This window comes from Littorina saxatilis, linkage group LG17 (genome assembly GCF_037325665.1).
Source record: "Littorina saxatilis isolate snail1 linkage group LG17, US_GU_Lsax_2.0, whole genome shotgun sequence".
Taxonomy (NCBI): domain Eukaryota; kingdom Metazoa; phylum Mollusca; class Gastropoda; order Littorinimorpha; family Littorinidae; genus Littorina; species Littorina saxatilis.
The window spans coordinates 32,638,285-32,660,784 of NC_090261.1; the positions used below are offsets into that span (position 1 = coordinate 32,638,285).

Consider the following 22,500-nt stretch of genomic DNA (forward strand, 5'->3'; position numbering starts at 1 on the left):
AATTTTCAGAAATCTATTCATGAAAAAAAAAAAATTCAACTCACCATATCAAGCGATTCCCCTCGCGGGTTAGGGGGAAGAATTTACCCGATGCTCCCCAGCATGTCGTAAGAGGCGACTAACGGATTCTGTTTCTCCTTTTACCCTTGTTAAGTGTTTCTTGTATAGAATATAGTCAATGTTTGTAAAGATTTTAGTCAAGCAGTATGTAAGAAATGTTAAGTCCTTTGTACTGGAAACTTGCATTCTCCCAGTAAGGTCATATATTGTACTACGTTGCAAGCCCCTGGTGCAATTTTTTGATTAGTGCTTTTGTGAACAAGAAACAATTAACAAGTGGCTCTATCCCATCCCCCCCCCCCTTCCCCCGTCGCGATATAACCTTGAACGGTTGAAAACGACGTTAAACACCAAATAAAGAAAGAAAGAAATATCAAGCGATCAGGTGCTGACTTTTGGTATGTTACCAAATGGAGGGATGGTCTTATCCCATATAAAAACCAGATCTTAGATGGTTAGTCAAACTGTTTTCACGGGGAGGAGTGTGACTTTAACGTTTAAGCGGACTGTAGTATCTAAACCCGCTGTCGTTTTATCTCTGCACAGAAAGCAGTGTTGTCTGGATGTTGAATTTTGGTATGCGTCTAAGTGGAGGGATTGTCTTATCTTACGCGAAAGCCTGAAAGATTGACAGAGAGACAGAGACAGAGACAGAGTTAGAGAGACAGACAGACAGACAGACAGACAGACAGACAGACAGACAGACAGACAGACAAAGACAGAGAGGCAACCACACAAAGACAGAGACAGACAGACAAAGACAGAGATGCAGAAACACAGAGACAGAGACAGACCGAGACAGACAGACAGATAGACAGACGCACAGACGGACAGTCAGACGGAAAATCTAATGTTGTTTGAACCTGCCAGTGTGTCTAATAAACTCCTGAATAGATGCTGCAGTTCTCCTAAAGAGCGGGGTCCTTTACACATGCATAATAAGGAACCACTTACGCGTTTGCTTTGCCAGGCTCAGGTGGAGCAAAATCAATGTAGAAAAAGTACATTTCCCATGGTCTGCACTTTTATTGGTGCAATGAATGCAAATACACTGTAAACACACGAATTACACGTTCACAATAAGAGATACTTCCCAATCTGACAGGAGTTTGTGGTAAAGTTCCTGATCGGGAATGGTCGATCGAAGTATTGTACACTTTAACAAGCTACTGTAGTACCTGTCCTGCCGACCACCTCTTGATAACGACCACCTGTACATTTATATTTAGAGCATTCCAAACAAGAAATTCCTCCGAGGTAGGAAAAACACCCCCGTCAAAGGGAAATAACCTTCTCAGTTGGTGGCAGTGAGAATGGTTATTTCCCTTTGACCATTAATATGTCCCTCTATAAGTCCTTGTATAATTTTAATCCACCAATAACTCCCTAACCGTGTGTTTGACTGGTCCCAATTTTTGTAAGGACCGTCTCAGGAATGTATAGAACCTGTTCACCAAGTTTGGTGACGATCGGTCCGTTCATTCTTGAGATCTATATGCGAACACAAACAAACAAACAAACACATGGACCGAATCCTATACACACCCCTATACCGGGGGTGTAAAGATCCCTAACGATGCTAAACCTATTTCATTCCCCTGTCTATAACAACCACCTGTTTAGAACGACCAACATTATTTCAAAACTTGGTAGGCCTACAAATGTTGTATTGTTTTGTTTATTTACCGGTCAAGTAACGGAATAGCGAAAATTACCAAGTTTTATTAACTTTCCTGCCAGGAGTCGAACACTGCAATTTTGCGACGACTTAGGTTCATCATTGTCCTGGTAAGCAAGCGTAAGACAGAAAAGGGCAAAGTAAGCGAGACAGAATTACACGAGCGGGTTCTGCACGTGAACGTATTACGTCAAAAGCCAACAGGGAGATCAACTAGTCTCGACGAGAGCGAGATTTGTTTCTATCTTGGTCAAGACTGTGGGCTTGAAGTGGAACGAACGCTGTCTATCTTTTTTTCTGTGGGACCCATGAATTGGGCGTCATGCATGCAGTTACCTGTTTCGCTAGCAGGCTAGTGAGCGGCTGCTTTCCGATAGAGTCATGGGCATTGGTTACATGGGTCGAGTGGAGAAACACCTCTCTTTTTAATGAGAAATGGACCCACAACGCTGTCTATATTTTTTTCTGTGGGACCCATCAATTGAGAGTTATGCAGTTACCAGTTTTAAATTTACTTCCTGCTCTCTGGGGTACACTCCAGCATCAAGAACAGGCTTTGCAGTGGAGCCCGATAGATTTTTTTCTATAGCTGTGGACAAAGCTATCAACACGTTGGAACTGCACACTTCAATAAATGCAAATCGTTGATGTTTAATCTTTCCGCATCATTTTTTTCTCTGAATGTAAAAACAGGAAAGCATCGAAAGGGGCCAATTCAGGAAATATAGTGAACGGAACATCAGGCAGACATCCTAATCTGATAGAAATTCGATTGATTTGGAAGCTGTGTAAAACGGGACATTGCAATGGAGTAGCATCAACCCTCAAATACCCGTGTTTGGCGCCAAGCTTTAAACACCACGGGCAGGCAATGATGCATGTACTGCTCTAAGGTAACCGTACGCTGCTCCCCTTTTAGAATTGTGGCGATTTGTCCTTATTTTCCAAAAAATGGGACCACCTTCTTCTTGCCAGTGTTCCGAGATCACCAATAGTTGATAGGGGTGGAGCCGTTTAAGAACATCAAAACGGCTGATCGATGTGTTGCCCAGGGTCAGATTGATAGACCCAAGTCCCCATCGCTTCTGACAACATTCACAAAATCATTACACTCTCCATAATGACAATTGGAGAATATTTGTATGCACATTTCGAGACACACCCCCTTTTGTACACCAGAAAGAGCACGGACACCCATTGTCTTCAACGCGTGTATACCTGTAAAGGCTTGCGCCAGATCACATCGATGGGTGCCGATTCAATTATCTGTGTGTCCTTTACCTCCGTGTGTGTGATTCATGCATCCTCTCTCTTCAACTTTTCAACGGCAGCAACGTTTGTTGCAGTAACAGCATTCAACTGTCGGCCTGGGCGGGTGTCATCTTTGAAGACGTGTCTACCCGATTTAAATTAATTGTACCAGTTGTAAGTACTCGTTTTGGAAGGAGCGTTCTTCCCAAACAATTCTGACAATATGCAGTAGGTGTGAAAAACATAACAATCCTTTAAGAGATGTCTATACGTAATTGTTATAAATACCCTCTTTTCTTTTTTTTTTTTAGCTCCATGACTGGCAAGTAAACATGAACGTTTGTTCCTCTAAAATCATTCAGAGCCAATATTTAGTTTAACTCGAAATGTTTAGTTTTGGAAAATATGAAGCCAACGTTTTTTTTGTTTTCAGTTCCCTTTCTGGGATTTTTTTCTGAGACACATTCGTGAGAATGGTCTTACTCGACTGTTTTGAGTAGGAAAAAGAAATGCAAACGAGGCACTGTAAAGCAACCATCACAGTCTGCTTACAACTGCCACACAGTTGTTGAACACAATTTCGGATCTTGTTTTTGTCGTCGAACTATACTTTTTCTCATGCATTTTCCACAACAATGATTGCTGACAACATAAGGCCGTTGAACCATTTCTGATCGTGTTTTTGTTATCGTTTGATGTATACATTTACACATTTATTGCCGCACATTTTCTGCAAAATTGCTGGCTGACAAATTGCCCTTATTCAATAATGAATGCATTTCTACTGATATATTTAGAAACTCTACTTGAACACAGGAAACATTTTGCCCGTGGGGATGCCTGCATTGTCCTCCATCCAACCGGAACGCCGCGTGGACGTACAACGCATTTTACATACATGTGCAACGACGGGTGTATGTACCCCGTGGTTTCTGATAAGACAAACGCCAATTGTCATAAATCACACCAAAACACCGCACATCTTCTACGGCTTACAGAGACTTGAGCGTGTATCAAAGCGCCTCACCAGTAGGTGTTCAATGAGCAGATTGTCGGTGTTCATTAGAATTGAACACCAGTAATATGGCCAAACACAGAATGTGTTACATTATAAACCCAACTTGATTGAAATACAATTATAACTCGAGTATATCCTGACGATGACAAACAGAATCAGCCATAACCGAAATATAGTGACAACCAGGGCCGAGGTACACGATAAAGTTACCAACCTGGTGGGAGTCAGCCGCAGTCTTGGATTGGTTGAAATCGAGATTTATTGGGATTTCAACCAATCAGACCCCGCGGTTTGTTCTAACCCGTTTGGGTTTCACCCACTTTCGCTTCGAGCACCCCAGCCCTAATTGCGACAGCCAATCAGTGTTGACTTTTCATTCCACCCAATAGACACGTGTGGTAAAGACTTCGTGCGGCATCAAGCGATGGACTGAAGACACAGCAATTATTACTTAATCCTAACCGACTCAGTGGATATCGATTTTGATACTTGCCGGTGTAACATCCCGTTCTGACCCCGGATGTGAAATAAAATGTGATCGCATCGCATGGCTTGTGGTCATTTAAGATCGGACTTCGGTATTGCATTTCAGCATGGAGGCTTAAACATTAATTAATGACTTTGGTCATTAAAAATCTGAAAAATGTAATTAACATTATTTTTTATAAAACGATCAAAAATTACTTTTATTTTATTTTTCATCATGTTCTGATTCCAAAAACATATAAATATGTTATATTCGGATTAAAAACAAGCTCTGAAAATTAAAAATATAAAAATTATGATTAAAATTTAATTTCCGAAATCGTTTTAAAAACAATTTCATCTTATTCCTTGTCGGTTCCTGATTCCAAAAACATATAGATATGATATGTTTGGATTAAAAACACGCTCAGAAAGTTAAAACGAAGAGAGGTACAGTAAAGCGTGCTATGCAGCACAGCGCAACCGCTACCGCGCTAAACAGGCTCGTCACTTTCACTGCCTTTTGCACTTGCGGCGGACTACGGTCATTGTGAAAAAATGCAGTGCGTTCAGTTTCATTCTGTGAGTTCCACAGCTTGACTAAATGTAGTAATTTCGCCTTACTCGACTTGTTCGATTCATCATTCGTATCGTTTTACAACACGAAGTTGGTGTTTATACACATTATTTTTTCTGCTGCATAACTGATGGGTATTCCAACTTTTGACGGTTGTATATAAACGTAAGTCTACGCATGATATGCGCATGTGCCCGTCGGCACCTTTGATCTCATATTCAACAATAACAGAACAGCGCCCGAAAGGCAAAGTGCATGTATAAGCACTTCAGCAAAAGTACATTATAAATCATGTGATTGTCATTTGCAGCATTCAAATGAACATTTCCTTTTTACATTTAGTCAAGTTTTGACTAAATGTTTTAACATAGAGGGGGAATCGAGACGAGGGTCATGGTGTGTGTGTGTGTGTGTGTGTGTGTGTGTGTGTGTGTGTAGAGCAAACTACTGGACCGATCTTTATGAAATTTTACATGAAAGTTCCTGGGAATGATATCCCCGGAAGTTTTTTTCTTTTTTTCGATAAATATCCGGCTTTTTGTAAATGTTGAGGCGGCACTGTCACACCCTCATTTTTCAATCAAATTGATTGAAATTTTCGCCAAGCAATCTTCGACGAAGGCCGGACTTCGGTATTGCATTTCAACTTGGTGGCTTAAAAATGAATTGATGACTTTGGTCATTAAAAATCTGAAAATTGTAAAAAACTTTTTTTTATAAAACGATCCAAATTTACGTTCATCTTATTCGTCATCATTTCCTGATTCCAAAAACATATAAATATGTTATATTTGGATTAAAAACAAGCTCTGAAAATTAAAATAATTAAAAATTATGATCAAAATTAAATTTTCGAAATCAATTCAAAAACTTTCATTTTATTCCTTGTCGGTTCCTGATTCTAAAAACATATAGATATGATATGTTTGGATTAAAAACACGCTCAGAAAGTTAAAACGAAGAGAGGTACAGAAAAGCGTGCTATCCTTCTCAGCGCAACTACTACCCCGCTCTTCTTGTCAATGTCACTGCCTTTGCCACGAGCGGTGGACTGACGATGCTACGAGTATACGGTCTTGCTGAAAAATTGCATTGCGTTCAGTTTCATTCTCTGAGTTCGACAGCTTGACTAAATATTGTATTTTCGCCTTACGCGACTTGTCTTTCATTATCGCCATACAGAATGTGTGTGTGTGTGTGTGTGTGTGTGTGTGTGTGTGTGTGTGTGTGTGTGTTTGTGTGTGTGTGTATTTATGTATGTGTGTGTGTGTGGATGTGTGTGTGTGTGTGTGTGTGTGTATGTGTGTGTGTGTGTGTGTAGGGTCACGGGTTCGAAACCATGCCAGGAGGGACACGGGTCAACTTTATGTGCTCAGAGACGGTACTCATGTTCCACCCCCGTGTCGCCACTATTATATGGCACGACGTAAAAGCCCTGGGTCATTCTGCTACATGTATAAGTGCAGGTGGCTGATCACGCGCACACACATGGGTAGCGCGACTCTCTTGCTGCTAGCTTTCCATTGTGAGGAAGCGACCCGAATTATCCAGCGATGGGACCGTACAGTTATGGAAATGGAAAAACATGAAAATGTTCATCAGCTGTACGCTTTTTGAACCGCAACACCTGAACAAATTTCCCTACCCCGAGTGATAAGATATTCCCGTATTCTTTATTCAACACATACATGCAGGCTATAATAAACATTGCGAGATCTTTTCATGTCATCTAATACAGTGTCGTCTCGGTCCCTTGAGGCAATTAAAACCACAAAAGCAATCATGTGTGTCGAAATCAACGAAGCGTGGACAACAAGATCCTGGGTTACACAATGCTTTTCTTTTTCGTTTGCCTTTTCCCAATGTTTTCGTACTTCACGACATGTGTTTAGAATCTTCGTACATAATTTGTTATTGGCCTAACCCACCGAAGCGTGCAAGGTAAACCTCTTATGGGCTATTACCACCCACCACCACCGGCCCCCGTTCTCCTCCCCCCTATTCCCGGACGCTTCGCTTTTATTATTTGTGTTTACCAATCGTATCGTTGTAATTGTATCCTGGAGTAAAACTGAGCTCTTATTTGATTCGCTCTTGCAGTACCAAACCGGATCTTAAGATACTGAAGCATTTCCGTTTGAATTACACTTTTCTCTGTCAGTTGTTCTTGTTTAGATATTCAACAGCGTTCGAAAAGGTCGGTCAAAAACAGTCGAGATGAAAGGTGTGATCTGTGTTGCTGCACTTTTTTGTGTTTTTGTCAGCACTGTGAAAGGTAGGAAGAGAAAATACATTAACACATCTTCATCATCACCATCATCATCATCATCATCATCATCATCATCATCATCATCATCATCATCATCATCATCATCATCATCATCACCCATTCTTCTGCTTCTTCTTCTGTCTCGTCTTCTTCTTGTTTTTCTTTTTTTAACCTCATTATGTTTCTCCTTTTCTTCTTGTTATCATTATTCAGCTATCAACAGCATTATGTCGTCTCAGTCACGGTTGTCGTCACTACCATCATCGTCATATGTGCGGGATTTATCGTCATCCTTACAATTCTCTGTGGTGTGCATGTAAATCTCACCAAAAGGCACAATGAAACGCATCTACAGTAACTACAACGTACACACAAATCTCACCCGTTCTGTGTGTCTACCCGTACAGTCATTATCACCTAATTAATGTCCTCTCTCAGGTCAAGGCTTTTCCTCCAGCCTGACCGCGAGTAAAATTGATTCAGTGAGAAGTGTGGCGTGTCCGGTTTGCCAGCCTCCTGCAGCGTCCACTGCCCAGTGTCCGGCCTGCCATTGTGGTAGGTGGCTTTTTACGGGTTGTGTATAGGAATCGGTCTGTCCCTCTGTTTGTCTGTGTGTTTGTCTGTCTTCTGATTAGACTTGTATCTCTGGTGCTCTGGGTTCAATTGAGCTGACATTTGGTGGGGAGTAGCTTGGAATTGCGGTGCATATGGTGAGTACCAAAGTTTAGATTCATAGTTTAATTTTTAATTTTTTTAGAAATGTGCTGACATTTTAGTGTTATGATCGATCTAGTTTGTCTCATTGCGCTACAGGGAATCCGGGCTAGTTTCTTACACAATTTATATTATGAGAAAGGCTGGTGTATCAGGACTTAACGATACAGTTTCATGTTTACATTTTGCCAGGGATGCCGATGTATATTGCTTTTTACTGGTGACACCCCTACTAGAATCAATAGTTTGAATTTGGTTATAAATACAAACAGGCAAGTCCGGCAGTGTATATGGTGGTAATGCTGACAACATTACGGAAAACCCATCGGGAAGTTTCTTTTAAACCCATATTTTTGCGCAATTACTGATTCTGAAGATTACAGTGGACGAGCAAAAAAGGCATTATATGTGTGTTATCACACTCAGTAAAGTTGACGAAATAGTGGAACAGATTGATAGCAACACGAACAGGCAGCCACAAAGACGACCAGTCGCCCAGTCAGTCAGTCAGTCAGCCACACGGACAAACAAAGAGGTTATTACCAAGCGCACTGTTGCATGTCAACAGATGAGTTAGTTAAATGTGAAACCAAATCATGAGAATTTCTTGGAAATGTCGCTTTGGTGGTCAGTCGTAGGTCGGAACATGGAGAGGGACGTAATACATACGTCAGAAATAGTCAGATAGAGGTACGTCAGAAATAGTAAGAAATAGATAGAACAATAACCGTCATAAAAAAAGTGGTTCGCAATATTGAGGAAGCCGTAAAAATTAGAGGTGTCGTTTGAGGAAGTACCACTGTATAATGCAATCGTTCCGAACTTTTGTACAAAGTATTCAGTCAAGTATTTGTTGCTTCTGTTTGTCCAGAATGTCTTCGACCCGCGTGTCCAAGTGCCTGTCCCAACGCCGAACGATACTATGCGGACAGTAACGGCTGTATCAAGCACACCTGTGGTAAGCGAAAATTGGTTGGTTGGTTGACTGGTTAGTTAGTTAGTTAGTTAGTTTGTTCATTAGTTAGATAGTTCATTCGGTATTTAGTTAACAAGGTAGGTAGCTAGTGAATGAACACGTTAGTTAGTCAACAATTCACCTAGTCAGTAAGTCACCGCGGCATTTTGAATTACTAGGCGTAGATTTCTTGTTCTTTTTTCATTTTTATTTTCATTTTTCTCCATTTAGTTATTAATTTTATGTTCCCAGCAATTAAAGAAAAGAATAACAAAAAAGCAGTAATAATAATAATAATAATAATAATAATAATAATAATAATAATAATAATAATAATAATAATAATAATAATAATAATACACAAATCCTAAAATAGTTCTAAGCGCCTTACAATAAAAAGTCATAAACGAAATTTATAATCTCACCCAGACAGTTATGCACTGAACAATTTTCATGTTGATATCAACATGTCAACAACATACACTGTCTACGTTTCCTTTCTAAAAGCGGGACGAGTGACCATTGAAGAAAAGCACCTGGTTCAGGACGGACAGAGAATATTCCTGTCCGGGGCAAACACGGCCTGGGTATCATACGGGTATGACTTTGGCAACAGCCAGTATCAGTATCGCCGTAACCAGTTCATTCAGCGCCTCGACCTTGTGAAAAATGCCGGAGGAAATTCTATGAGTGAGTATAAATATTGATGCTACCTTTTGAATGTGAGACGGAAATAAAAAATTTTATTACTGTTTTTTTTGGGGTTTTTTTTTTTTTTTTGGGGGGGGGGGGGGGGGGGTTAAATTTGTAGTTTTGGGATTGTGTTCTGAGGAGAACCGCATATTGTCATGCTTAAAGGCTAGTATTCGTTTCAAAAGGACGAAAGATACTTTTTTTTTTTACTTAGCTTGATATCCTTGGATTTTGCCTCTTTTTGCCCCGATAATATGTGACCCTCCACCACGAAATGACTCGCATGTCACCTCGTGCGGTTCTGCGCTAGGCTTAATATAAGTCCGGGGAGTGTCTGGTAACAGTGTGAGGGTCACATTAGTTACAGGCTTATAACTCGAACAGTTTTCGTTCTTTTCTTAAACGGTTTTTACCATTGGATAGAGCATAACACACTCTTTAGGAAAATGTAAAAATATGAAAATCATGCAAAGACGACATGCGACTCATTCCGTGGTGGAGGGTCACATATAAGCAAGGATAAGCCAGACAATAGTGTTAATCAATTCAAGAACCCTCAGGCAGTACATTTTTGATATACTGCAGAATTGAGTTCAATTATTTAGTTCTGTCACAGAGTTTTACGTGCCGCGCGAATTCGTGAACGACCTCCTGCCATCCGACGTTTTAGCAGTTTTTAGCAGTGTTAATGAGCTGCATCTCAGGTTTTCCTAGACAGTGTAAATATTAAGCCAGCATGTATTTACAATGCAATGCAATACAATACAATAATACAATACAATACAATACAATACAATACAATACAATACAATACAACACAACACAATACAATACAATACAATACAATACAATACAATACAATACAATACAATACAATACAATACAATACAATACAATAATACAATAATACAATACAATACAATAATACAATACAATACAATACAATGCAATGCAATGCAATTAAATACAATACCACACAATACAATGCAATTCAATGCAATTAAAACCAATGCTATACAGTTGAATAAAATAATACTTTATTATCTCAGACTCAGAAATGAAACTGTGGTGGCAGTTATGCACAATGAACATATAACTTTTACATAATAAAATCAATATTTACGACTATCACACACACACACACACACACACACACACACACACACATACACACACGCACGCACGCACGCACGCACGCACGCACGTACGCAAGCGCGCACGCACGCACACACACATACACACACACAGCCACACACACTCACAAACACACACACACACACACACACACACACACACATACACTTACACACAAACACACACACACACACACACATACGCACCCACGTACGCACACGCACACGCACACACACACACATACACACACACACACACACAAAAACACACACACACACACACACACACACACACACACAATGTTTGACCCACAATCTGATGTCCAACCAGGAACCTGGGTACATATCCACGGTGCCACGTCTCCCCAGTTTGACAGCAACAGCTACGTCACGGGCCTGGACAACGACGGCACCTTCCTGGCAGACTTCAAGCAGTACCTGGATGATGCGTTGGCCCGTGGCATTCTCATATTCCCCACTCTCTGGAACGGAGCTTTTGTCAAACCGCAATGGACCTCGTAAGCTTGGTTGTGATGATGGTGGTGGTGGTGATACGACGACGATGATGAAGATTATGACGACGACGACGACGATGACGATGACGATGATGATGATGATGATGATGATGGCGACGATGACGGTGACGGTGACGACGCCGAGGATTGCAACGACGACGACGACGATTATGATGCTTGTGGTTGTGGTGGGGATGGTGGTCGCGATGACGAATACGACGATGATGATTATGATGATACTGATGTCGATGGCGACGACTAGGACGACAACGATAGCACGCTTAATGTCCCGCCTCTTTTGACTTCGGCGGAGTCATCCGCAAAGACTTTTCGATCTGCTTGCTGGTTATGTAATAAGCAGCATTAGAAAGGACAGTATGTTGTTTGCTTAATTGGTATGTCGTCGACCACTAACTATCACGTTTCGGGCGCCAGAAAAACACATATTGTTGTAATAATTCTTATATGAAAGAAGTAATAATCTCTGTTTCGTTTGACAAGCAGTAGTGGTAGGAAAAGAAGTGAGATGACATAGATTACGATAAGAAAATCTCAATGCCCATTTTCATAATGCATAAACATGGATATGGATATGCTTCTTTTGACACCTGTGCATCTAAAAAAGCAAGAAAGGTAGGTTGTTCGAACGTTTGTTATTGAAACAACAATAAATTGTATTGTTTTGTCAATAACAAACGTTCCAACAACCTACCTTTCTTGTTTTTTTATTCTGAATTTTGGAACGTTGGCAGTCTCTTTGATTTTGGATTTGCTCACCTGTTATATTTCAAGGACAGGTTGACCAAAAAAAACCATGCAACCCACTAAAATGCTTATAGAAGTTATTAGCATTTTTGTGGGTTGCGTTTTTTGTGTGTGGTCACCCTGTAGACTCTTTCTTCCTACTGTACGTTAGTTGCCTTTGGAACTCTATAATTTTTTTTATATTCCGCACACATTGTAGCTGTTTTTCCCCCTCACAGGCGTCTACAAGGGCTCATCAAGGACACGTCCAAGCTGCAGTCGTACCTGGACAAGGCTTTGATCCCCTGGGTGAAGGCTGTGAAGGACCACCCTGCCCTTGGGGGCTGGGACATCATCAACGAGATGGAGGGTTTCATCAAGCCAGGCCAGTACAACAGCGAGTCTTGCTTCGACACAAGATTCCTGCAGAACTCTGGAGCCGGTTGGGCGGGGCAACTCTACACAGCGCAAGAACTGCTGAGGTGATGGCTGGAAAGTATTACATAGTATGGTTGTATTCATAGTTAATATGTAAGGCGCGGAGAGCATAGTTTATTGTGGTTCGCGCTATATACGCTGTCATTATGATGATGATGATGATGATGATGATGAAGATGATGATGATTAAAGAAACTGCCAAGAAAAAGCAGGACTTCTACTTCTAAGTACCATGTTTACATAAGTACACATGTGTGTACACATCCGTTAAACAGTATGGGCGTCCTTTCTTGGTTTGTATGACCCTTTCTTGCCATTCTCAAATCCACCCCCCCCCCCATCCCCATCCCCATTCTTGTCTGTCTTCCTCGTTTGTGCCTGCTTAAATGTAGGTATCAGACGGATAGATTGAGGACAGAAGACTAACTGGGCAACTGGGCAGAAGCAAGTTTCACGTGTTGCCTGCATTATTCTATCTTAAATCCCCGATCCTCTTACTGAGAATAAAGAATTGTGTTTCACACACACACGCCCGCACGCAAACACGCAAACACGCACGCACTAACTCACGCACGCACGCACGCTCGCACGCACGCACACAAGCAAGCACTTACACACACACACACACACACACACACACACACACATATACACACACACACACACACACACACACACATACATACATACACACACGCACGCACGCAAGCAAGCAAGCCCTTACACACACACACCCACACACACACACACACACACACACACACACACACACACAATCACACACACACTCACAATCACACATCAAGCCAACAGAACAACCCTCCAACGGAAGACCTACCAAAACCAACCGTGTTCTTTTTATCCATCTAGGTTCATCAACTGGCAAGCAGAGGCTATCTGTCGGGCTGACCCTCAAGCTCTGGTGACCGCTGGCTCGTGGAGTCAGAACTCCCAGACTTACCAGTGGGGCAAGAAAAACCTCTACTCTGATCAGTGTCTTATCAAGGCCGGAGGAAAAGCTAATGTGAGTAACGTCTTTTCTTTATTTTGCACCTCCAGACGACTAAAGTCGAACCTGTCTATGACGACCGCCAAAGGAACCGACCAAAAATGGTCGTTGTGGACAGGTGGTCTTTATCGAGGAGGTAATTGCAAGGGCAGGTTCGATTGTATTTGGTTTTAGTCAGAACTCAAAGACAGAGCCGATGTAGAGTGACAAGTACTGTTTTCAACTGCTTTCACCAACATCCCCTCAAAGACCCGGGCAGAGATTGATTCACAATTCTTCTTTTGTTGTGTTCTTCTAATTTTGCTTCCTGAAAAGATTCTCATAAAAATATTATGAATGTAGCTGCCACTGATATTTTGTTTAACTCCACACACTATGACCATTACTAAAGTCTGACGCGGGATTTTTGGTTTGAACGTTTTAACGCGTCTGAAGGGAATAACCAGAATTTCTATCCATGAATTGTCTTTAAATAGCAGGGTGCATTAATACTTTAATAAATTACCTTTAACATTTGTTCACCTCGTCTTAACGAGTCCTTTTCTCAAACACAAATGCAAAATAGCACTGCTTAGTAATGTTTACGTACAATCCATTGTCACGTACAATTTAAAGTAACAACATAAGCTTAATGCTGAATTAAAAAACACTCTTTGTGGATATATGTGCACTCCAACATATGTTTTTCACATTTTTTATGTTTTCCTAAAACAGTGATCTCTGGAGCGCTAGTAATACAACTCTAGCATGCACATACAGATTCTTACAAAATGGGGGTAAAGTTACAACATACAGGTTATCTCGACTGTTGCAGAGTAAAAACATACCAAATGCATATCGTGATATTAAGGGTACATCAAACAATGCTCACATACTTTATTTGTGAAGCTTAGTAGTCTGTGCTCGTAGCAAACACTAAAGTTAAATGCGCTATGACCGGAAAACGCAAAATTCTGACGCCATCATGGATGACGTAATGCCCCATAAAACGCAAACAAAGTTTAACTCTACGACTCTTATTATTTTATCGTTATCTTCCAGGGATGTACTTTCGAAAAATAAAACGTTTTTGTTGTTTAATTGAATATGAAACGGTGAAAAGTAATGAGATGAATAGCAAGTAGGTAGGAAAAAGACCGCCTGGAGATACCCACAGTTACCCCACATTCCTTCAATTTTCTACAATCGCCACGTTAGAATCATATTTTAAATGTCAAAATCTGATGCAGCAAAGAAAGGGCTAACTTTGTATCATAAAGCCAAACTGTGCATATTTCGTCGGGGTAACTCCTTAACGGAGTCTTTTGGGGTATAATTGCAGTGCTATAAGGATAACCCGACCTACCCTATTTTTTTCCGGCGACCCTATAAATGTTTTTTTTTCATTTCAAAATAAAAAAAAATTGGAAAAAAAAGTAATTTAGTTTCTCCCATTTTGTTCAAGCGTAATCTGAGAAAAACATTGACACTCTTACGATTGAACTTTTTAACAACCAATTTAAACATTTAACACAATTCAAGAGCTTGAGACAAAATGGTGTTTGTGATGTTTTCATATTATTATGAGGACAACTAAATAAAAACATAAAAAAAATCAAAAAAGTCAACCTACCGACCCTATTTTTTTTTAGGGTCACGTTGCCCTAAACCAACATATTTTTATTGGCCTAAGTTTCGCTTCTAGGGGTGTAGAGTAAACACCATGAACTGAATTATTTCTGTAAAAGTGTGCCACGGTTGAGTCCTGTTTCTTTTTTTTATTTTCTAAAGTAGATAAATACAATGCAACTACGAACAGTGCCTACTGGAAAATTCTAGAATTTCTTTTGACCTCGCAAAAATCACAGAGACTTCTATTGCTAGCGGAGATATTTCGCTAGTATACGTTATTTGTATTTTGTATTTTGTCTTTTTTTAATTTTATTTTAGCAACCGTTGATTAACACTACTTGTGTATGTTTCCCACGCCTACTGAAACACGCGATGAATTGACTCAGTTGAATAATTACTTGATTATACATTTCAGGGTATACTGACGTTCTACTCAACTCACTCCTACGCTTGGCAGGGACAATTTGGCAGTGAAGCCGTCTTTAATGTAAGTTTCCATACACTGTATCCTATACTGTTCTTGGACTTCATCAGTTCAATTTAAAGTGCATTTAGAGTTAGACTGATGTTAGTACAATAACAACAAAGCATTAGACTGGTGTTCATACAATAACAACGAATCATTCAGTTAAAAAAAATACCGCGTAGTCTGCTGTACGTGACTGTCCCACATATAAGACTAAATAGTAACCAGCCTTTTCACTGACTGGTTTTGACAGTAAAAACAAACAAAACAATTAAAATAACTCTTCGTAAATCTTCAAAATGTTATCATGCAATAATAGTTGTTTGTAAAGTCTAACCACTATGCTTTGTCCCTCTGTTTTTCTCCACGATCTCTCAGCATCAGTTTTCGGACTACAATCTATACAAACCTTTGGTGGTGGCTGAGTTTTCCCAAACCAAAGGAGCGGGAAGAAGCGCTGCTCAGCTGTTCAACTACGTCTACGACAACGGCTATTCTGGAGCCTGGATCTGGAGCGACGAGACCAATGCCGTGCAATCTGCAGGTATCTCGGCCCTCAACGGCAAAAATGGCGCCGGTGGTCTCGTCAACTTCCCACTCTGAGCGAGATTTGAGACGAGAGGGAGAGGAGTGCATTGTCCATGTAATTGTTTTAGCGGGTGGCATGTGGGAGTCTGTTAAAACATGATCATATGATCAAAACTTAGTATATAATTCTTAACTGGTTTTTTTTTTAAATAGCTTCACTAGTTGTGACTGAAATAGAAATAAAATAGATTCAAACTCGCTTATTCTTTTTTTAATTCTCTTTTCTGTCTTCGATGCCAGGAGCACTGCTCTGGCGCGTATAACTCTCGCTCACAGTTTTCTTGTGTTCTGTGCACCTTACCTCCCCCCCCCCCCCCCCCCCCCTTATTGTTGGATCAAGAAGTTGGATCATAAATACAAATTATTTTAAGACGGTTACTAACGACGATGTCTGTAGAAATGGCAGATAACTTGCTCTCTGCAGTGCAAGGGACATAATCACTCTCATCACTAAAATCAAAGGGTTGTTCCTGCAGCAAAAGATTTATGTAAAAGGCTATTCTAAGTTCAGATAACTGAAAACAAATAAATAAAGAGAGAGAGAGAGAGAGAGAGAGAGAGAGAGAGAGAGAGAGAGAGAGAGAGAGAGAGAGAGAGAGAGAGAGAGAGAGAGAGAGAGAGAGAGAGAGAGAGAGAGAGAGAGAGAGAGAGAGAGAGAGAGAGAGAGAGAGAGAGAGAGAGAGAGAGAGAGAGAGAGAGAAATGCACAAATAGCATTGTCATTTTTGCGCGTCATCTCAAGACGGGGGAGGAGGAGGTGGGTGCGTCTTTTGACATAAATATTAACTGTGAGCATGCCTCGACTGTATATATATGTATGCGTTTTGTAGCAGGCTTATAGCCAAATCGAAAAAAAAGTATAAACCACACTCCATTCGGACAATGTCTGAAACCAGGCAGTGTCCGGATGGAGTGTGAGCCCCTCCGCAGTTAACTTTTTTTGTGCAGTTGAGATGAAGTCGTTTCAGGTGCGAGGGCTCTTGCACCTGTGTGTGTATGCGTTAGCGTGTGCGTTCGTGTGTGCGCTAGTGCGTGCATGTGTGTGCGCGCGCGCGTGAGTGTATGTGTGAATGTGTGTGTGTGTGTGTGTGTGTGTGTGTGTGTGTGAGTTTGTGTGTGTGTGAGTTTGTGTGTGTGTTTGTGTGTGTGTGTGTGTGTGTGTGTGTGTGTGTGTGTGTGTGTGTGTGTGTGTGTGTATCTGTTTCTTAGTACGTCAACGCGTTATTTGATACGTTGTATTTGATAAAGCGGAGTGTTATGCGTTTTCTCATTATCATTGTGACAACACGAAAAGATCAAAGTGGAGAGGCATACAAAAGCATGCTCTTGAGGGGGGGGGGGGGGGGGGGGGGGGTTGACCACATGCTCAACTTACAGCCATTTTATTTCACCCAGACACACAAACAAACAAAAAACACGCAGATGTTCACAACACCATATCATTCAAAACCTTAAATAAATGAAAAAAGACATCACAAATCTGTAATCAAAACAAGAACATTTAGCTTTCAATATAGAACTCCACACACTTTACAAAGAAAGAGCCACCTGTCCCCCAGCCCCGTGCTTTCCTTTGAGAGCCGCGATACCTCTCATCTGGACATCCGTTGGGTCAGTGTCGCCGCCGTCAGCGTTGGCGTGCCAGCTCCAGGCGCCGGAGTAGCCGTGGGTGTAGAGGTAGGTGAACTCAGCCTCGATGGTCATCCCTGCTCCGCGGGCAGAGTTGAACTCTGCCACCACCAGAGGCTTGTCCAGTTTGTAGTCAGCGGCGCTGTGCTGGAAGGAGAGAGGGGGAGAGAAGGAGGGTGTAGGGGTGCTAGGGCTATACTATCATACTATGTCGAAACTTGAATCTGAAAATCTTAGCTAATTGATACATCTCTGTGAAACGTTTTCTGACGCCTTTCTGTCTGAGATTTTCTGACGCTTTTTTACGAGCAATTTCTCGGACACGTTTCTGCACCTTTTTGCGTGCGCTTTTTAAGCTTTTCTGCGTCAGATTTAACTGACACATTCTTGCATTTCTGCTTAATTTGATCAAGATGGAAATTAATTGCATCAACTTGTTTACTTCACTTGTTTGGACAGAAACTTAACTCGCTGATACTTACTTCAAAACCCATACGAATACAAACAGGAAAACTAACGCACAGCAAAGAACAAACTTCAGGCATGGGAATTGTCCACGAAATCGCGGATTTCCGCGAAAAGGAAATTAATAATAATAATAATAATAACGATTACTTATATAGCGCGTAAACCTCGTGGTGACGAGCCCAGAGCGCTTTACACTTACACAATCATAATACAAACAAGGAAAGAGAACTAAATCCGAATAAATTCAAACATGGTCACACACACCCACACACGCACGCACACACACACGCACACACACACACACACGCACACGCGCGCGCACACACGTTTCAGCAAAAATAAAACAAATTGTCCGCGGCAAAAAAAAGTATATGTATACTATTGTCTCTCTATCCATTATTTGCTTACACGAAAACTATCAAAATATTGGTCTAAAATGTCCCCCCAACGGGGCTCTGCCCCTGTACCCCACCGGGGCCTTGGCGCCCCCTGGACCTCTGCCTATTTTCAGAGGTTTTTTTCTATTTTGGAATTCCCATGCCTGAAACTTTAAGGATCAAAAACCTTGGGAATGAAAACAAACATTTCCGGATAAAACATCAACTTACAAGGAAGGGTGCATCATCGGAAAATTTACGTTGCCAGTCGTAGCAGTGAGTTGAGTAGAAGGTCAGTGTCCCCTGAAACAATGTAAACCCAAAACAGTAAGTTTTATACATCAACGGAATCAGCATAAATACAATACTGCGCGTTAGGTAAATCCAGGTCACATTGATCTGCGTTTCTTATCTTGGCCAGCATGGCATGGCTTCCATGTCAACCACATTATAACCTAGTACATAAGATGTGTCAATAATGAGGTTTTTGACGATATGCTTGCAGTACTATCTTCCAAAACAGACTGTCAAGATAATAAAACATTTGGAAGACAACAGGATCCGAAAACATTTTAATTCTCAGTAAATATGATGTATTTTATGTTTTAAACCACTGAAGCAATTTTCATTGTGTTTAAAAGGACATTCAAATCTTGAGTATTGAGTCTTAAAGGTGGTCGTCTACATTTTTACTTTTTTTCAATAATCTTATGGTTAGATTTCGATAAAAAGTTATGTCAGTTGATGAAAGAACCATGAGGAAAAAAGTTATAGAAAAAAAAATGTATAACAAAAGTTTTTATTTTAGGGTAGTGTGTCCGACACTTCCAATATTTTGTTTTCTGTTTGCTGAGAACATGTGCTTTTCCTAAAATATCGACCAATCAAATTCTTGTTACTATGCTGACAGCCACGCCAACACAATCACAGCAACAGTTTTACTTTGGGTATTGGAGCGCTGTCGACGATTTTTTTTAAACGAACGAAATGCACGGTATTCGAGAGGAGTTTTGCCCTCGGCATTTCCCAAATAAAGATTTCCTACTATGCTGAAATACTACAATGAATTTTCAAACGGCTACCCTTGCTTCGTCCTTCTTGATCGAAGGGGGGTGTATTTTTGATATGTGTAGGGAATAGACTCAGAATTTCTATTTATGTATAAAAATGTAGACAAGGACCTTTAAGTCTTGAGACTTGAAAGTACCATTTCGCTTATGTATCGTTTATCGGTTCTTACGCGTACCTGAGCTTTTCCTCCGGCCTTGGTCAGACAGGTGTCGCTATATATATTCCTGTCTCCCCACTGGTCAGACTGAGACTTCTGGCTCCACGAGCCCGCGGTCACCAGAGCGGTGGGATCAGTACGACGGATAGCATCCACTTGCCAGTTGACGAATCTGTGCAAATTGTAGGAGATGCATGAGAGGGGACAACGAGATCGAAGCAGGGGTGGATTGAAGCTAGAGAGAGAGAGAGAGAGAGAGAGAGAGAGAGAGAGAGAGAGAGAGAGAGAGAGAGACAGAGACAGAGAGACAGACAGACAGACAGACAGACAGACAGACAGACAGATAGACAGACAGAGACAGAGAGAGAGAGAGAGAGAGAGAGAGGGGCAGAGAGAGAGCCAGGCAGACAGACAGGCAGACAGACTGACAGACAGACAGACAGACAGACAGACAAGACAGACAGAGAGACAGAGACAGAGTCAGACAGACAGACAGACAGACTGAAACAGAGACGAACAAATGGACATGTAGGCAAAGCTATGATACTCGTATCGCAGCCTCTCTAGTCATCAGATTATTGATCCAGAGTGTGTGTGTTTTCCTACAATATTGTCAACTCCTGCGCCAACACTGTTTGCTGGTGGAACTATCAGAGTATGCTTGAAGGCATGAAAGGCATACTAACACAAATAAAAACGAAATTCTTTTCGAAGAACATGATTCAAGGACAGGCACAGAAAGTGGACTTGTCTCATTTTTAATATCGTAGCTCTAACGCAACTTGGATTTTAGGCTAATTTTTTGGCTGGTTATTCATATCCTTGTAACCGAGTGCCGAAACACTACGATCACCTCGGGAAGCGAAGTGCAATCAAACAGAATTGAAAATGTTAGGGCTAATTTCTTAGCCCTATAAAAACTGTTATGCAAACCCGAAGGTTTCCATGAACATACAGACAATCGGAAACCACCAGACCCTATCACAAACAGAATTCTACAATACACCGGTGTTGACTTTTAAAGGCCAACAACTCGGGTGCAGAGTCTGCTGTGAAAGGAGCGGTAGCCTCCCCTGTCACATCCTAAACCAAGAAGAAGACAAGAAGATGATATATGAGCTAGGGTTTACCTGTTGTCAACGTTTGGCATTAAAGCTGAAGGGTACAGTTAAACTTAAAGCTAAATGATTGGCTTAAAAAAACTAAACATACTCAGAGACACAATGACGCTTTGATCCATCCAACACACACACACACCGTTGGACGATAGTCATTGTACTCAACTTTTGTGCCCTTTCTTTTTTCAAAATGTATTAGTTTTAACGACACTCCTCAGCTTTAACTATAACAACACTACAACCAGCACCCACCACATTAATATAAGCCTGACCTCAAAAGCTGCTTTGCAGTGTGAGTTTTCCCAGCCCAACCGGCTCCACTGTTGGCGAGGAAAGTGGTGTCGAAACAGGGCTCGGAGTCCTGTGTGCCCGGAATGATGATGCCCTCCATCTCGTTGATGATGTCCCAGCCCCCCAGGGCGGGGTGGTCCTTCACAGCCTTCACCCAGGGGATCAAAGCCTTGTCCAGGTACGACTGCAGCTTGGACGTGTCTTCAACGAGGCCTTGAAAATGCCTATAATTACATACACAGACCGAGAATATTTCTTCAATAAGTGTTGTGCTACAGTAGAATCCGCTTAATAAGGCCACCTCCGTGCAGGACAAAAGTGGCTTTATTAAGCGGGTGGACTTATTAAAAGGATCTCAGGCAAACAGAGCAAATAAAGCAAATAAAGCGAAAAAGCACTCAAATCCAAGAGGATTTAATACAAATATGCAAATAAAGCAAAGCGCTGAAATCCGAGAGGAAAATACATGTATCTGATACGGTATGGTCATGGAGACGTCATCATCAGTCTTTTCCAAGAAATCTGTCCATGGACAACTGCTGGAGACTTTCATTCCATTTTTTCAACCAGTCAGCCCATATGATTCCAGTCATCCAAGCATTGCGTGAGAAATTGTAGTCAGTCGGAAAGGCCTGCACACCTCTGAAGCAACGAGGATCTTTTGATTTTCCGATGATCAAGAGTTGTTTCTTCTCTCCTTCCATACTGCAGCACACCAGCGCGGTGATCCTGTCCTTTGCAGTCTTGTAGCCTCTCTGTTTCTGATGCTTATCTCTGAACACGTAGGTGCTGTCTGGAAGAGCACGAAAATAAATGCCGGTTTCGTCTGCATTAAATATCGAAGAGGCTGGGTAAGTCTCCAACAATTCCTGCAGTTTTTTGTCCTTCCACTGCTTGGCAGCGTCAAAGTCTGCACCAGCAGCTTCACCCTGGAGTTTTGTAAAACGCAGACCAATTCTTTTCTTCCACCTTGAAAACCACCCATGCGACAGAAATGCGACCATGAACATTCACTCACATGAACAAAAACTTCTGTTTGAAGTTGTTTACGACCACTGACTTGCACTTAACGTGATTAACGTGATTTCAAACTCACAAGAGGCTGGCCAAAACGTCTCAGGTTGTTTTGAAAACCATTCATGGATTAGCTGTGAGTGATCAGACAGCGATTACAGACTCACTGTTACTGCTTTTCACATCTAACGC

The 22,500-nt window shown here is 41.3% G+C and overlaps 2 protein-coding genes across 2 annotated transcripts in view; one reads left to right on the plus strand and one right to left on the minus strand.

Annotated features, from left to right (window-relative positions):
- The first annotated feature begins 7,166 nt into the window (after positions 1-7,166).
- LOC138953960 (mannan endo-1,4-beta-mannosidase-like) lies at positions 7,167-16,383 on the plus strand. Its single transcript, XM_070325978.1, has 9 exons — positions 7,167-7,324; positions 7,757-7,873; positions 8,904-8,990; positions 9,495-9,677; positions 11,145-11,331; positions 12,312-12,554; positions 13,381-13,534; positions 15,546-15,617; positions 15,975-16,383. Exons 1-9 carry the CDS (start codon positions 7,267-7,269, stop codon positions 16,197-16,199), a joined length of 1,326 nt encoding a protein of 441 aa, XP_070182079.1. The 5' UTR covers positions 7,167-7,266; the 3' UTR covers positions 16,200-16,383.
- Positions 16,384-17,604: 1,221 nt separating this feature from the next.
- LOC138953123 (mannan endo-1,4-beta-mannosidase-like) overlaps positions 17,605-22,500 on the minus strand; it is an 8,533-nt gene continuing 3,637 nt past the window's right edge. Inside the window, exons 5-8 of the mRNA XM_070324914.1 lie at positions 21,276-21,518; positions 19,904-20,057; positions 18,889-18,960; positions 17,605-17,959 (exon numbers count right to left, since the gene is read on the minus strand). Coding sequence (XP_070181015.1) covers positions 17,714-17,959; positions 18,889-18,960; positions 19,904-20,057; positions 21,276-21,518 — 715 coding nt within the window. The 3' untranslated portion in view covers positions 17,605-17,713. The remainder of the gene's footprint in view (positions 17,960-18,888; positions 18,961-19,903; positions 20,058-21,275; positions 21,519-22,500) is intronic.

What these genes read in the sequence shown, in the direction of transcription:
- LOC138953960 (XM_070325978.1), top strand. Translation starts at nt 7,267, where the DNA reads ATGAAAGGTGTGATCTGTGTTGCTGCACTTTTTTGTGTTTTTGTCAGC. An exon ending in GTGTCCGGCCTGCCATTGTG is followed by an intron (nt 7,874 to 8,903) that starts GTAGGTGGCTTT and finishes CTGTTTGTCCAG; the next exon opens with AATGTCTTCGACCCGCGTGT. An exon ending in GTCAAACCGCAATGGACCTC is followed by an intron (nt 11,332 to 12,311) that starts GTAAGCTTGGTT and finishes TCCCCCTCACAG; the next exon opens with GCGTCTACAAGGGCTCATCA.